Here is an 18177-nt window from a genome sequence, read left to right on the forward strand (position 1 = left end):
TAATGTTAGCACAGTCTTGAATTCAATTAATTGTGAATTCATCTAATGACATGAGTGCGCAGCGTCCTCTAGTGGTCAAATGGTGTTATTGCTCTTCTTCAGTAATGGTCTAGTTGCCTGCAGTGCCATTCAGATCAATATTTCCCAGGCCCTCTTGATCTCACACACTTTAGAGCGGTTTTTCCTGCTGCTCCATTGATCTAGACAGAAAATCTGCAAACTGTGCACAATATACACACTATTCAATTTCAAGAAACATGCAACATAATTACTGCAGCAACAGTATTAACATGCTATTCTGAACACGGTCAGTTTGGTTTGTTTGCATACAGCAAATTACATATTTAGCAAATGTAGATTATCTGGGGGGTATTTAGTTGTAATATTTATAATATATTAATGTCACCATTATATGAAGTCTCCAACTATTCTACAAGTTTTCATGTGGCGCCATCCAGTGTTTATGAAGAGAATAGACTTTAACTTATTAGGTTGTGTAATGCTTTGGTGTAGAAAAAATATATCTACTATTACAGAGTTTCGGAGAAATCGATACACTGTATACACTCTCTCTCTCTCTCACACACACACACACACACACACACATATATATATATATAAAATAAATGACCTTTAGTCTGATTTTATTGATGACCTCATCAACATGTTTCTACATATTTTAATGAACATCACTGTCTTTCATTTCAAGTTATTTAAAGAATTTTATGCTAGTAATCCACAGTAATGTATCAAACTGCTGACAGGACCAATATATTAAAAAGAAAGATACACATATCTCAGCTTTAAGATTTAAAGTGAGTGCCAAGGTATATTTCTGCTCACAGATATCACTGAAAACAGTTAGGCTACATATCAATTAATTTAAGACCTAATTAATTATTACATAATAAGACTGATCCCCTTCTTTTGAGGATCGCTGAACAAGTAATCCACTTTATAAAATCACATTTACACGTAGTCTTTGATCATTCCTCCTTCTTCCAGACTTCATAAGTGAGGGGGGAAGAATGCTGGTTGGAGAAAGCCATCGGGCAAAAACGGATGCAAAATCCCACCGGAAGATGCCAGGTGCACTGGACCAGAATGAAAGATGACGTTCCCGGTGCTGAATGGCGGGTGGAGGGCTGATGTGGACCCACAGGTCTGGCTGATGTTCGTGCCGGGTTGCAGGGAACTCTCTGCGCCAGGGTTTTGCTTTTTCCACTTGGTCCTTCGGTTCTGGAACCAAATCTTGACTTGGGTTTCGGTCAGGCTCAGAGAGAGCGCGAGATTTAGTCGCTCGCAAACGGATAAATAACGCGTTGCGCGGAATTTGTTCTCCAGAGCCACCAGCTGTTCGTATGTGAACGCGGTTCTGGCGCGCCGCGGCTTCGCGCAGCTGTGATCAGAGCGTCGCCGCCGCTGACGCGACACGTCATCCGGCGCTGGACTCATTCTCTCTTCATCTGCCTCATCCGGTTCTTCAGAAGGAGAAAAGCCCGATCTTACATTTCTGAGCGAGGCTGATGAGTCCAAGTCTACATCTGGATCAGGAGGATGGAGCCTGACACAACTTTGGTGTTCATCAGCTGATCGATTTTCTGTCAATAAAAAATATCGATATGTTAAGTTTCTTTCAGAGAGGTAAAGTTTTTAATAACTGTATTTAATTTCTGACGAATGAACCAAAAATACAAGACGACTGTGTTATTTATTTAGTTTATGAGACAGAATAACAACTATCACATTTTTACCAGGGTTTACCTTATCTGAAAGATTAAATTATCTCCAAAAGCTTGATATTATAAGGATGCAGGCCTTAAACGCAGTCAGATGCCTAGACAGGGTGTTGCTAGGGTGCTCTGACTGGTGCTTTGAATGGCATTAATTATTGGTAAAACTGTCCTAAATCTGAAGTGCTCTACAACACCTGCAGTACGGTTCAGGGATAAAGTACGTGTAACGCATCATTAAAACATCAGCCTATTTAATTATTCAAATTGTTATAAATGAATAATAATCAGAATTACAAATGTAATTTATTAATTAACTAGCCTATAGGGGCATTAATTAGCCTATACAAACTACCAATGTTTAATTAATAGTAGCCTACAGAATTTAGGCTAATTGATGCGGTTCGCTATTGGAAAGTAACATTTGTATGAGGCCTTACACTGTAGTTAATAATAAATATTTAAAAAATAAATAAGCTAATAAATATTTGCTATCAAACCCTTATCCAGTGATCGGCTGAATTAAAGTAACTGGCAGCTATGCCGAGAATTAAACGAGTGGAAGTCCTGTACAGGAATAAGGGGAGGTTGTTACTGTGTGTGGATTTCAAGGAAAGACTGACGTGGAATGGGCCATAATCCCTCAACAATTTCAAAATCACAAATCGCCTCAAATGTCATGTTGCGGAAAGAAACCCTAGTTAAATCCAGCTCTGCCATCCAGCCATGACGCGCTAATGGAGTTTCATATTTGTCGGCAGATCGATAAATGTCATCTATTTAAAGGGAAGTTTTAATCGAACGATATTTGGGATCAGACATGGCAGGGGTTTGAAGTTGGGAGCCGCAAGCTGCTGGAGGGAGATATGCAGGATCCAGTAATGGGATATCGATCAAAGTGAGCGCAGGCATCCTCAATGGGACGATTTAAACAATTATCTGCCCTGACTGTCCCAATGGCAATCACTTACTCAGCTGCGGCTGTTTAAAGACAACGCAGTCTTGGAAATGAGGGGGAAGGTCAAATTCACAATCTAATATCATACAAAAGGTCTGTTTGGATGAGATATACCGTGGAAAATCTTATATTTAGCCATATTATTTTTTATATAGACCTATGTGAAATCATACAAACACATCTAGGAATATTTTACAAAAAAAAAAAAAAAAAAAATATATATATATATATATATATATATATATATATATATATATATATATTATTCTTCTCGGAATTCTAGTGGCATCTAGCTATGGCATTTCTAAAAGGCGTAACCACAGAAGATAACGGTTGTGGAGGTCTCAAAAACATGTATTCTTTTAACATATAATAGCCTATATGCTACATTTCAGAAAAATGTTTCAGTAACCACAAAAGTTGGATTACAAGTTAGCAGCGTGCGCTACACACTGGCGAACAGAAGTCGCTGTAGTCAGATGTAACAGCTGCCCAATCGCTCATCGCAAACACAAGCAGGACTATTTGTCACAGAGTTAGAAATATCAGAAATATATTAGCGTTTGGTTTAAAATGCAAGATAAACCTCTAAGTCAAAAATACTTACAGAAATTAGGCTACTTCAAAAGTTGACCACTCCGAAATAATTTGCACTCTTGTGTGATTATTATTCTCTCACCTTTATTTTTGGAGCTGGAAAACGATCCTTCGTGCTCAGGACTTTCCTCTAAACTTCCAAATTCTGTGCTTTCTGAAGATGATGCCCGTTCTTTCTCCGACACGGCATGTGATTTTTTACTTGTGAACTTTTTAGGATCCAATATGTCAATAATCGAAAATGAAATCCGATGACCTGGTGTTGTTTTCGCTCCGGACTCCTGATATTCAAGCATTTTCCAAATTCCAGTAGAATTTCTGATAGCTTGTTTCTGTATTCTCTAACAAAGCAGACGCAGAAAGTGGATGCAGCTTCTGGTCTGATGTGAGGTGCTTCGGTCAGATGTCAGTGATGAAGGTGTGCTTGAGCTCTTTAACAGGTCCATTAGAGGAGACGCGTGAACACGAGCGTTTAACGGAATCCCTTTCGATTGGATGAGAGCATCCGGTAGCTAAACCTGCGCTCAATTCAATCAATACAACACGGACAAGTTCCCAGGCTGACAAGTTGCATAACTCAAGAAACTGTTGCATCTAATCCTTAACCTACACTCTTCAGTGATCGTTTGCACAGTGCACTCTTAGAAATAAAAGGTGCTTCATGATGACATATATATAACAGCGCTGTTCAAGTGTCATTTGAGGGTCTTTTATAAGCAATTCAATTGAAAAGTATATTCAGCTGTAAAATAAACAAATATTATACCAACAATAACATATTTGAAAGGTTAACATAAGTGCACAAGGTAATCAATTGATTAAAAAAATAATAATTTTAAGTAATTAATTGAGATGTTATTATCATTACACATTGAATCTCCAAATTAATGAAGAAACAACTTAAAGATGGTACATTTTAAATACGGTTTAATGGCCACATTTTTTACTAAGTAGCCTATGAAGGCCAGTATCATTGATACCAATAATGTTACTGATATAAATTAATTTCCCCTCAATTTTAGACAACAATTATATCAATATAATTGAAATAAATTATTAACACTTAATAGGCATATTTTAATTTAAGTGAACTTAAAACAGTCTTCACAAACTACCAATTGTACAGGTGCATCTCAATGAATTAGAATGTCATGGAAATGTTAATTTATTTTAGTAATTCAACTCAAATTGTGAAACTTATGTATTAAATCCCGGGGAACCCATGATAGGAGAAAATTGTTAGCCTGAATGCATTGTAAGTCGCTTTGGATAAAAGCGTCTGCTAAATGCATAGATTTCATTTTAATTTCATTTAATTTTCATTTAAATAAATTAAGTGCACATAGACTGAAGTAGTTTAAGTCTTTGGTTCTTTTAATTGTGATGACTTTGGTTCACATTAAAATCCCCCAATTTCAACAAATTAGAATATGGTGACGTGCTAATCAGCTAATCAACTCAAAACACCTGCAAAGGTTTCCGAGTCTTCAAAATGGTCTCTCAAGTTTGGTTCACTAGGCTACACAATCATGTGGAAGACTGCTGATCTGACAGTTGTCCAGAATACATTCATTGACTCCCTTCACAAGGAAGCCACAAACATTCATTACCAAAGAAGCTGGCTGTTCACAGAGTGCTGTATCCAATCACGATAACAGAAAGTTGAAAGGAAGTGGGGAAAAAAATAGAAAGTCGTGACATTTGCCAAGTATGAACATACACTTGGAGCAGTGGGGAGCTATATATCCAGTGCCCTGGGAGCAACTGGGGGTTCAGTGCCTTGCTCAAGGGCACTTCAGCCATGGTTATTGAGGGTGGAAGAGAGTACTTTTTCATTAACTCCCCCCACTCCTGCCAGCAATGAGACTCGAACCTGCAACCTTCAGGTTAAAGGTCCAACTCTCTAACCATTAGGCCACTGATGCCCCTGAGTGGAAGGAAAAAGTGTGGAAGAAAAAGATGCACAACCAACCAAGAGAACTGCAGCCTTATGAGGATTGTCAAGCAAAATTGATTCAAGAATTTGAATTAGTAATGGACTGAGGCTGGGGTCAAGGCACACAGACATGTCAAGGAATTTGGCTACAGTTGTTGTATTCCTCTTGTTAAGTCACTCCTGAACCACAGACAACGTCAGAGGAGTCTTACCAGGGCTAAGGAGAAGAAGAACTGGACTGTTGCCCAGTGGTCCAAAGTCCTCTTATCAAATTAGAGCAAGTATTGTATTTCATTTGTAAACCATGCTCCTAGAGTCTGGAGGAATGGTACAGAAGCTCATAGCCCAAGTTGTTTGAAGTCCAGTGTTAAGTTTCCACAGTCTGTGATGATTTGGGGTGCAATGTCATCTGCTGATGTTGGTCCTTTGTTTTGTTTTTTAGAAAACCAGAGTCACTGCACCCATTTACCAATACATTTTGGAGCACTTCATGCTTCCTTCTGTTGACCTGCTTATTGAAGATGCTGATTTCATTTTCCAGTAAGATTTGGCACCTGCCCACACTGCCAAAAGCACCAAAAGTTGGTTAAATGACCATGGTGTTGGTGTGCTTGACTGGCCAGCAAACTCACCTGACCTGAACCCCACAAAGAATCTATGGGGTATTGTCAAGAGGAAAACAAGAGAGCAAAAAATGCAGATGAGCTGAAGGCCACAGTCAAAGAAACCTTTTTTTTTTTTTTTTAACAAATGAAAAATATTATAAGTTTCACCCCTAAATAAAGCCAATTTAACTATCAAAGACATTTGTTCCTGGCAAATAAATGATCTGGGGTCAGTACAGTGTGTTGGCTTATTTCATAGTTAATAGCTTAAGCCAGTATCTTCACATTCACTATGTGGCATCAATCTGTCAGACCTTGGGATGAATCAATAAACGTGTGTCTGGCACTGATAAATGAGAAACTCTCCTTTAAAGCACTACCGTTTCACTATCTAGCTAGTGATTTACTTCTAAGTATGTGTGTTTATTTATCTAACACACATACTTAGTATACACTTAAATTTTGCACACAATATATATGTACATACATAACTTCTTTTGTAATATACCTGCCTACAATTGTCATTTGTATATTGTCATTCACTATCTACTTTATTTTGTATTTTTTTTTATTTTTTTATTATGTGTTTTATGTTCTGTCGCTGTCATTCTGTTGTACTGCGGAGCTTCTGTCACGAAAACAAATTCCTCGTATGTGTAAACATACCTGGCAATAAAGCTCATTCTGATTCTGATTCTGATTCTGTTCTTCTATTTCCCTAAATACATACATAAATAAATATACACAATGTAATAAAATAAAAACTAGACGCTACTGACTACATTCCCAAGACTTATAATGCCATCTACATTAAAGGGGGGTGAAATGCTCGTTTTCACTCAATATCCTGTTAATCTTGAGTACCTATAGAGTAGTACTGCATCCTTCATAACTCCAAAAAGTCTTTAGTTTTATTATATTTATAAGAGAAAGATAGTCTGTACCGATTTTTCCCGGAAAAACACGACCGGGTGGAGGTGTGACGTGTGGGCGGAGCTAAAGAATCACGAGGGCGAGTAGGCTTTTGCGTTGAGAGCGTTTGGAAGCTGTGACATTACCGTGAGGAAAAAAACATCATCCAAAACAAACCATGGCTAACAGTCAGATTCAGCGTATATTTATGATCCAGAATCAGATCCCGAGGCTGAAATTTAACAAGAGCAGCAGCAGCAACAACGTCTCTATGTGGCATGAACTGAAATGTATATATTTGCTTAGCAGTTTTGGAAAATGACTAAGTTCCACTTTATGTCGTCTTTTTTTTTTTTTTTTTTTTTTAAGGTGTACATGTGGAAACTTTTACTCAACGCATGCGGTTCCAACACACGATCGTGACCTTTTTCGTTGGGACTGCATTATCCTTAAGAAATAAACGATGTGCAAATCCGTCGTCAAACTGGGCCTTGTTTGTAAAACAAAACAAAACAAAAACACTTGCACAACTCCGTTGATGCTCTGTAAAAAATAAACTCCATCCACTGGTCCCTTTTTGGTAATCTGTGCAGGGTTGTCTTGCCCTGGCAACCAAAAACACACTTCTTTTGTGACATTTCGCTCTCTTGCTCTGATCAGTGAATGTCTGTGCTCTGCTATACGGGAGCGCGCGCTCTTCTGGGAGAAGTGCCTCAGGACCCATATAAGGAAATTCCGCTCCATCTAACGTCACACAGAGCCATACTCAAACAAAAACTTTCCGAAACTTGTGACAAACCGGAAGAGGTATTTTGGAACAAAAATACTCCTTCAAACGTACAACTTAATTTTTGAAACTTTGTCCATGTTTAGCAAGGGAATCCAACTCTTTAACAGTGTAAAAAACTCAGTATGCATGAAATAGCATTTCACCCCCCCTTTAAAGCCTGAGATATTTAAAAGGGCCACACTTTGATAATTAACAAACATAAATCAAAAAGACAAGTGCATCGTCAGAATACCACACACACACACACACACGCAAAAACACAAACACCATATCAAACCCTTGTCCACTTCTCAAATAACAGATGTTGATTCCTCTCCTATCCTTTATGACACAGAATGACTTATCCTCCCCTGCACTGCCATTCAGTTGTATTTCTACTTGTTTACTAGCAGCCTGCAGTGCATGTTTTGTGGTTGTAACACAGTCCAACTTCAGACACTCTGTCCGAAACAGGGCCTGTTTGCTTGCATTAGCATGTCTAAGCCCAGCAGCTTGCACTGAGTGAGCTCCATAAGAATGGGGGCTGAAGTCTTTCCTGCAAGTTTAAGACTTCACGTTTACAACTTCCTCTCTGCAGACCTGACACTATGCACATTTGTTTACACAGGACCAGAGCACAAAAGTGTGACCCAGGGGGCACAACGTAGTCTCAGGTATTGAAGATAAAGAACACACAAGAGGTAAGGTGGAGAATTTCAAGACAGCTGGTGGAGCCAAGAGGAAAACTTTAGGGTGCAATGCCTGTGGAGAGGGGCACACTTAAGCCCCTTTCACACTGCCATTCCGGCAAATACAGGGGTAAAGTGTTCCTGTAATTGGTCCCTGGTCGCTAGGGCTGGGCGATATATCGATATAAAAAAATATATCGATATATTTTTAGACGCGATATGGAATTAGAGCATATCGCATATATCGATATAGTTCAAATTTGCGCTGCTCCCCGCGCCACCGCCCCTCCTCTTCGATGGGGGGAGGGGGGATGGGCAGGCACAGAGCCACTCTTCGACAAACATGGAGGAAGCAGGTACGTCTGCGGAGCGCGCGGAGGAATTGGTTAGTAAAAGAAAAAGCAGTGGCTCAGTAATTTGGAGATGGTTCGGATTTAAAGTATCAGATGAGCAACAACATCACGTTATTTGTAGGGAGTGCAATAAACAAGTTACAGCCAGGGGTGGAAGCACTACAAATCTTTTTCACCACCTAAAACAGTGGCACAAACTGCAGTACGAAGAGTCTTTGAAACTGCGCGCTGCAGAAGCCACAGCCGCAAGCCATCGACAACCCGAAAAAGCTCCAGCCCCAACACAAAGCTCACTGCAAACTTCATTTTCCCGCAACGTGCCTTATGAAAAGAAAAGTGTCAAGTGGTGTACTATAACTAAAGCGGTGTCCTATCACATTGCTAAAGATATGGTCCCCATTGCAACTGTGGAACAAGTCGGATTCCAAAACCTACTGAAAACTATGGACCCGAGATATGAGCTTCCCAGTCGCAACTACTTTGCACGAGAAGCACTGCCACAAATGTACACTGAACTCAGACAGCGCCTTGCTGACCAGCTCGCTAACGTGACCCATTTTGCGTTGACCAGCGATATGTGGTCGAGCAGGACGTGTGAGCCTTACATGAGCGTGACAGTTCACTTCATTCAAGACTGGGAGATGAAAACAGCGTGTCTGCAAACAAGTTATTTCCCCCAGGATCACACCGGTGAGCACATAGCTGAGGCCCTGCAGGACGCAATTGCAAGTTGGAAACTCCAAGAAAAGTATCTGGTTGCTATAACAACCGACAACGGGAGCAACATCGTCAAAGCGGTTGAGCTGAACGAGTGGATGAGGATGCAGTGCTTCGGTCACAGACTGCACTTGGCTATTGGTGAGTGCAGTGTTGTAAGGAGTATTCAGATATTTTACTTTAATCAAAAACATTAAAATGTTAGTTTTTTTCTCTGGATTGAAAATAGCAAACTGCAAAGTAACTAGAAACTAATGTTGACACATGACACATGGACACATGGAGTTTTTAGTGGAGTAGAAATATGAAGTAGCATTAAAAAATAGCATACATATTAAATACTAAGAACAACGACAAGAACGGAACACGAGTAAATGTACATACAGTATAGTCATCATTTATAAATTATACAAAAATAATAATACATAAAAATCACTTACATGATTAAAATTCAGAAAAAAAATATAATATTTGATATTTATGATTAGTACTGGTGTTGATTAAAAAAATAAACTATGAAAGAGAAAATGTATCCTTTATTTAGCCAGGAAAAAATCCCATATAATAATCTCTTCTTCCAGGGAGACCTGGTAAAAAAACGGCAGCACACATAGTTTCAGAAAAATAAATAATTTAAACACAAACAATCCAACAATAAAATAAATATTAATATAATATAATATTAATGTAGAATATTTCTAAAGTTTGATTTTGGATTAGTTGTATGAATGTGTTAAAGTGAACCCTGAGTCAAATTTCTTGCATAAGCACATTTGTTTAATAGTTTTTTATGATTCTGACAGGACATGGCATGAATGACAAGCATGTCACCGGGCCATTTCTTTGTGCAAAAGAATTGTAAGCAGTTTTTCGTACAGCTGGAAGAAAAGGAGACATCTTGCTGAAGTCCAGATTCAGCTGGGTCTGCCAAGTCACCAACTCATAACCGAGTCTGCCACACGCTGGGGATCCAGGCAGCAGATGATAGAGAGAGTCCTGGAGCAGGAAGGAGCACTGGCCAAAGTCCTGTCTAATGACAAAAACACCAGGCACCTTGTCCCTACCTGGCAGGACTTAGAGGTCCTAGAAGCAGTCCAAAAGGTCTTGAAACCTCTCCAGGACTTTACTGATGCTTTATCAGGTGAGGAGTACGTCACTCTATCATATGTGAAACCTGTGCTGCACCTTTTTAACGAAAGTCTCCTGGCATGTGAAGAGGGTGATAGCGAGCTTTGTAAATCGATCAAGACCAGCATTGTTGAGTACCTCAACAGCAAATATTCTGACCCAGCCACTGCTGACCTTTTGGAGATGGCTTCATTTGTGGATCCTCGGTTCAGGGCCACCTACATCCCAAGTGAAAAAGTGGAAGCATTGAAGCACAGAGCTGTCTTGGAGGTGGAGACGCTACTGGCTGATCAGAGCAGCTGTCAACCGCCTTGCCTATGTGTGCCCACTGTGCCTGAGCCTGCAGATGGAGAAGCAGCAGTAGCACCAAAAGCTAAAAGACTGGCAAGCTTCTTCAAGAAGCGCACAGCCACCACCACTGCACCAACCAAGAGGGGGGCTATTGAAAATGAACTGTCAAGTTACTTGCAGTCCGCAAGTGTGGAGAGTGACACTGATCCTCTCAAGTGGTGGAAGGATCATGAAGTTTTCTTTCCATCTCTGAGCCACCTGGCAAAAAAGTATCTCTTGGTACCAGCTACCAGTTCACCCTCCGAAAGGGTTTTCAGCTGTAGTGGCAATATCGTGACCTGCCACAGAGCATCTCTGAAGCCGGATGCTGTTGACAGGCTGGTGTTTCTCGCACAAAATCTTTAAACGAAGGAGGATACGCTTGTCTATCTTCTAATGTCTACCTCAAGACAGAATTACTGTTTATCAAAGTAAAAAAAGAGGGGGAAAATGTTTATTTAGTTGATAATCTGTTTCTTGTGGAACTGGTTGAGACTGTTCAGATAAGAAATTGAGTTAACAAAAAGGAAAAGGTAATCTCAAGCTGATGTTTTTTTTTTTTTTTTCTTAAACTGAGCACTTTATTTTGTTCTTTCTTTATATGTAAATGCTGCCCTTAAGTTACTAGGGTTTGTCATATTCTTTTGTAATATTCATTATTTGCATCTGTGGATTTGTTAGAAAGGAGAATAAAATCTGTTATTGGATTTTAATAAGCCATTAATAGTTGTAAAACTAAACATTTTTGATATTTGTACTTTTCTCATATAAATATATTTATTTCGGAAAAAGATTGGCCTATTTTATTTTAAAATGTTTTAAGATTTTTTTTTTTTATTCAAATGTGCACCTTATGGAGCTTTGATTTCAAAAAAGGTACTCCTGTCCTATTGTTATACAGTATTTTGTTGTACAGTTTTTTTTACATTTTATTGTTATTTGAACAGCTGAGCATTTAATTATGAACCAGGTGAAGAAACCCGTTTACTATTTATTCATTTGATTTTGCAACTGTTCACTGAAATGGCCGGTTTCAATAAAACTACTTGTGACGTCATATTTGGCTTTGACTTTGACTGAACATTTGCTCTCACTTTGCGGAAAAAATATCGGGATATATATCGTATATCGATATTCAGCCTAAATATATCGGGATATGATTTTTTGTCCATATCGCCCAGCCCTACTGGTCGCTAGATTTGGCACTTTCACACAGCCAGTGATGACCCGGTATATGTGCGTGCTTTCACACACAACCCCTGAAGATCCCGTAACGACACGTGACATCAGCGCGTGACGTGTAATGTACGAGTCGACAACGCTTGGCACTTTATACTTTAACTGAAGCAAGCAAACGATCTCTGCGTCAGCGCGGAAAGTGAGGAACTAACTGATCTCTGCTTCATTACAGTTTGCACATGTGTTTTCGTCGCGAATGTTGATCTTCCTTCAAAACAGCCGGTAAAAGAGTCGCGCGATAACGCGCGTCATCACTTCGATACCGAATTAGATCTGGCTTTTGTTCACACAGCGCTTGTTCCGGATCGATTACCGCAATGTTACTATGTCCCCGACCCGGGTTCGATTCGGTAATCAATTCCGGGACGTGGTTGCTTTCACACAGAAGGCGACCAGGCAATGTTACGGGAATATTGCGGGTCCGACGTGCAGTGTGAAAGGGGCTTTACAGACAAACCTCCCACTGTTCCAGCACCCCACCTCTTGACTCATAAACTCATCAGAGCACCAGGAATATCTGCTAAATGTCGGATCATTCATGTAGTCGCATCTTGTGGTGGAGCTCTGTTAATAGATAGCCGTTTGCTCTTTGTTTGGCTTTGTCCCTTTATTCCTATCCAGAGTGAAGTGGACAATAGAATGGGAAACTACTGAACTGTCACTCTTTTGAAGATTACAACTTCAGAGCACTAAATGTTTCATGGATTCCCCTCTTTAAAAATCTTATAAGGGGTGTAAAGAGTTCAACTTATTTGTATCTGAAAAGCAGTGCTTGTTACAGTGAAGCAGCATTGCTTTGATATTCCTCAAACTTTCTGTTAAGGTAAACTACTATTTATCTCAAACCACTTAATACAGATTTAACATATACAAATGTTTTGTAAACACTTTAACCCTTAAATGTGCTATTTTAGTTTTGTAGCTTCATTATTTTCATTTAATTTAAGATTAAAACTGTTCAGAGATGGTGTCATATTATTTGCATGAAGATATGCGATTGGTCTTCATCCATAAATAATTGGCATAAAGAACTGTGATCGTATTATCTTTGAATATACTGCTCACACTGTCACTAGTCAACTACAGTATGATTGCTGACTGTTTTTGGTTAAGAACCAAATCCTACAACTTGCCACCTTCCTGCTGCTGCCCATTTCCTTCAGAAAATATAAATTTAGCTGACAAATACAATTTATCATTTTAAATATTTAATTTGTAGAAGTGTTAAAATTAATCTAAAAATAAACTGCACAATACCTGTCAAACAATCTGAATCCTATGAAATACGTGAACACAAAATAACTGGAATCAAATTGCTGTGCTCATCGAATGTAAGTGTTAAAAACATTGGAAAAGCATCATATCAAAACTTTTGGGCATCATATGAGAGTGATGTTTCAGAACATCAAGGCGAACACAAGGTCGGCAGCATTGTTTGGTAATTGTGCAAACAGTTCTACCTGTTCAGCAGCAGGCGTAATGAAGGCTCGCTGGCAGCGTCCGGGACGGGTGAGCGCGTCTGGCAGATGCTGACATGCAGCAGATGTGGAAAGTGGCTGGGTGATTTGTTAAGGGCCTGGATCATAGCAAAAGAGGGCAATTAGACCAGGGGACAGTCACACATTCATGGACAATGGCCCCCTTTTCACAAACACACACTCTTTCCCCGAGGTAAAGGTCAGTTCACTCTACAGACTTTATACGTACATGCTAACATTACAGCTATCACTATACAGCCAAAACATGTAAATGACAAAAGAAACAACCTCAGAGAATCCTACCATAATATATTCATTGAAATAAAGCTTCACATAGTTTCTAGAATAGAATAGAGTAGACTAGAATAGAGTACAATATAATACATTTTCAAAATCTGGGGCTGGTGGAAAAATTTAAGGTTGCAATCTTATTTCTAAATAAAATTAAGTAAAAAGAAATAAAATACCTTTAAATTTAACCGAAGTTAAAAGTAATTTATGAAAGAAACAAACAAACAAACTTTATATGTGATAGAAACAAAGAAAAAACTTTATCATTTGTCCATACTGTATAAACACAAATGTGGTGAATGAAAAAATAATTGACACTGATCCTAAATAGAATAGAATAGAATAGAATAGAATAGAAACAACTAAAATGCCTTTAAGCCTAACAATTACAGCTAAATGGAACCAGTAACTATTTGTGAAAGAAACAAAAAGTGTTGATAAAACTAAATAGTGATGATTGGAAAAAAAGATTTGACACTGGCCCTCAGCAGAACATAAATAATAGAATTTAATTGAATAGAACATATATTTTATTTTCAAATTCAATTTTATGATGATTGGGGGGGGAAAGGTTTGACAATGGCCCTCAACAGAAAATAACGGAACAGAACAGAATATAATATAAATTTGATTTCCAAACACAGTTTTAATTTTAGAGCCCGACCGATATGGATTTTTGGGGGCCGATGCCGATGCCGATATTAACTGGAAAAGAGCCGATTTATAAGCCGATATTTTGATTTTGAAAATAACCTGGATATTAGACCCATTTCCTATAAACTGCACTTACACAACATTCAATAGCAAAATATCTGCCTGTTCTATGTATGTGGGCTGTATAAACCATTTTCCAGAAGGGATTTATGTAAAAAAAAATAAAAAAAGCCTTAGATTACAGTCTCAATGACTAAACAATTGCACATCAAAAGTATATATTTTTTAACGATCAAAAAACAGTCTGATTTTAAACATTTAACACTTTTACTTTCTTCCAGTTGAAGCTGGTTTTAACAGTCTGTGTGTGTAATGTAAATAAATTATAATACTAAAGTTAAAGTATTTGCAGAAGTAGTCCCACACTTTGCTGCTACAGCATTCACCTTTTTCAGCAATCTGTAGGCAGAAAGAGAGACAGAGAAAGAATAAGCATGTGTATTAATAATATCACCATGTATCATTACTCGTGTCATCATTAGAATGATAATAATAATAAACAGGGATCTCCTACATAGGCAAAAATGAGAAAAATATACATATATATTTTTTTATTTGTCAAGCAATAGGTATTACCTACTTATATTTAACTATATTATTTCAACATTTCCCTGTTATGTCTGTAAAGCTGCTTTGAAACGAAAAAAAAAAGCGCTTGTTCAGCTCACATTTAGTTACATGTCCCCTCTGGTTTAATCATTTCTGACGCATCTACTGTAGTTACTGTAACTACACTATATTTGCTCTCACAGACACATTCACAACGGACCCGTTCTCCTCTTCTCTTTGTGCAGTCTGAATCAAAACATCGTTATGCGCTGGCGAACGTAAAGTTAGCCTAATGTTACCGGAAGATTACGGAATCAATTCGAAGTTGAATGGTTAACGTTAGTGCCATGAACACACCGCTGTCAATTTTGAGAAGAACCACCTTCAAACAAGTTAATAGCAAGCATTTAAGGGGCCTGCTAAAAATGAAGCTATATTAGCGTTAGAGTAACGTAACCAGCCTGAATTCACCAAATTGTGCTCTGGACCTGAGGGTAGCCTCTTCTTCCTTGCTTCTCTCTTAATTCTCATCAGCAGGACTAGCGCTATCGTTCGCTTCTTACAACGGGACAGATACATGTTTGCTGCTGACTGAAAGGAGGAACAACAGACTATGAAAGAGCTCCCGCTAAAAGTTTTTAAAACTCCGCCTACGCCATAGCGCAGCGCAGCCACAAATCGCGTTGTATCTGAAGGGCAACGCTAAACCCAGCGGGCAAGCACCGTGCATACCCCGTCCTGTGTGAAAGGCCCATTACGCGGTCATTATGTGGGAAATGCACCGCAATAGAATAAGAATAAGTTAAATGCTAACGTTATAGTTTGACCTCTTATTAACGTTCGCGCTCTTCCACTGATAAACATGGTATTAGCTTTGTGGCTAATCTAATATAGCAATGCATTAGCGGCTCTAAGTGATGTTGCAGAATATTTAGAAGTGATGATAGGACCGTTAGCAAGAATTACCACACCGTTTTTATATACATTGTATGAACTAAATCTACAATCATTTCACATGAGGAACGACAGACTCACCTGGGTGGCTGATCGCTTTCTTCTGTAGTGAATTTCTGTAGTGAATCTCTGGAGTTGCAGCGCTCCCTCTGGTGGGCAAACTATGCAACACTCATAACATGAGTGAAGCATGAAGGTGGTCGCACACCGGACGAGACGCGCCGCGTCGCGTCGCGCCACATGTAGGACAACTCGAGGTATCGCACACTGGACGCGCACATTCTATATGCGTGAGCTCAATTTCGCAGCAAGATGGGAGAGTTTTAACTTCATCTATTATTTTAATTTTAAATATATGATTTTAATTGATAAAAGCTGAGTTTTTAACGTTAATTAATGAAAAGAATCTGTGTTATTATAATAAGTCTGTTATTGTTTTGTTGTATCTGTTGTCTAGGCAACTGTGCTGCTGAAAACGTAACCAAACACTTTGTAATGTTTTATTTGAATGAAACAAGTGTGCTGTACTTTAATTTCAGTTTCAGTTTATAACATCTGGGTTTTTCAATATAAAACTATGCGGATGGCGCTCTGTGGCGCGGCAGAAATTTGAACAGCGTTCTGAGTCGTAGCTGGGCGCCGCGGACAGACGCCGAATGGCGCCGCCGGTGTGTGTACTCACATAGAGAATAATGTGTTCGAATTTTAAAGACGTGGCGCGACGCGACGCGGCGCTGCGCTTCTCGTCCGGTGTGCGACCCCCTTGAGACTCCGTTTCTCATGTTCCATCGGCCGTTATAAACGCCGATGCCGATTTAAATGCAATTAGCTCATATCGGCCGATAATATCGGCCGGCCGATATATCGGTCGGGCTCTATTTAATTTATAAAAAAACTGAATAGAATAGAATAGAATTCACTGCCACACAATTAAACTGAGACCAATGGAAATGACATAAAATAAAAAAAGTTTAAAAAAAGACCATAATTCAAAGCAATCTTCATAACTCCCTTATTATGTGACATTGAGTGAAGGGCAATCTCACCTGAGAACCTGAATTTACTTTTGCCTTTTGCCCTCTCTGTTATAGGCTTTCACTGTCAGTAGAAATGACAGGACTCTGTGAGCAGTGTAAATTTCTATTGGCTGTCACACTGGAAACGCACATACATCTACATTTTGTGTCAGCCGTTTAGAGATGCACATACTACGCTATAGTATATAGTATATAACGCTTTGCATAGTATGCATGCAGAGGTGCCAGACATCACTGGCTGAGAAGAAGTGCAATCCCAGATCCTATAGAGGGAGATTGGATGCCTTTAGGACTGCAGCATAATCACAGAGTCTTCTGTGAATGGACACTCGGGTTAGTGCACTGCTAATGTAGAGTGTAAAAGAAAGAATTACACACGGTCTGAGGTTATGGGCCGCAGTCGATGTGATGTTCTGTCACTCAGCACTTGCATTGATTGCTCATTGTTCGTAGAAGGTCGCATCATAATTCATTAAATCTTAACGAGTCCCCCTGGAACCACCTGCACGCCTTTCCTCAATTGCCCCTTTAAATTACGAGCGACTCTCACGCTCAGCGAGCTCAAAAATGAAGATATATTCTCCACGTAAAGAAGAGAGCTATTAGTTACATTATTTAAACAGCCCTCTTTAAAGCCAGGGGGAGGCTGACTTTATGAAGGGCAATTAGGTACTCACTATAATTGATAATTCATACTCATCACAATTAGGCAGTATAAATAGGGTGTCTGGGATTAATGGTTATGGCTGTTCAAAGAGAGGGACACTGGGTAGAACTGGTCAGGCATGGCTGATGGAGTGGAAGGAGGCAGAACTGAATTCATCTCTATTTGTGGAGGAAACAGATTGTGTTTGTCCCTTCAACACACACCTGAATTATCCAATGGTTCCCTCACCTTCAGATTGTTGTTGCTTTTCCAAAACTTTGCAAAATGTGTGCAACTTAAAACTGAAATGTACTGATTCCTGAGGCAAGGGACAAAACATGTCCAACAATCTTATCTGTAATTATGTTGAAATAAAGACAACTTTTCCATTTTGAAAATAGGCAGAAATGGCCGCTAGAATTTTCTAAGCTCAAATTTACCATTTCATTTTATTAAAATTACATTTATATATTTATATATAAAAAATCAGCTGACCTTAAAATATAACTCATTAGTCACTTCATATATTAAAATATATTCAA

The 18177-nt window shown here is 38.9% G+C and overlaps 2 protein-coding genes across 2 annotated transcripts; one reads left to right on the forward strand and one right to left on the reverse strand.

Moving 5' to 3' along the window:
• Window positions 1-627: 627 nt before the first annotated feature.
• On the reverse strand, window positions 628-3696 carry LOC113092401 (NK1 transcription factor-related protein 2-like). The gene is made up of 2 exons (XM_026257990.1): window positions 3371-3696; window positions 628-1601 (listed from the first exon to the last, which is right to left on the reverse strand). Exons 1-2 carry the CDS (start codon window positions 3582-3584, stop codon window positions 1009-1011), a joined length of 807 nt encoding a protein of 268 aa, XP_026113775.1. The 5' UTR covers window positions 3585-3696; the 3' UTR covers window positions 628-1008.
• Window positions 3697-8366: 4670 nt separating this feature from the next.
• On the forward strand, window positions 8367-10074 carry LOC113092400 (zinc finger BED domain-containing protein 1-like). Its single transcript, XM_026257989.1, has one exon. The coding sequence runs from the start codon at window positions 8543-8545 to the stop codon at window positions 9464-9466; it is 924 nt and encodes a 307-aa protein (XP_026113774.1). The 5' UTR covers window positions 8367-8542; the 3' UTR covers window positions 9467-10074.
• The last annotated feature ends 8103 nt before the right edge of the window (window positions 10075-18177 follow it).

This window comes from Carassius auratus, unplaced genomic scaffold (assembly GCF_003368295.1).
Source record: "Carassius auratus strain Wakin unplaced genomic scaffold, ASM336829v1 scaf_tig00214575, whole genome shotgun sequence".
Classification (NCBI taxonomy): domain Eukaryota; kingdom Metazoa; phylum Chordata; class Actinopteri; order Cypriniformes; family Cyprinidae; genus Carassius; species Carassius auratus.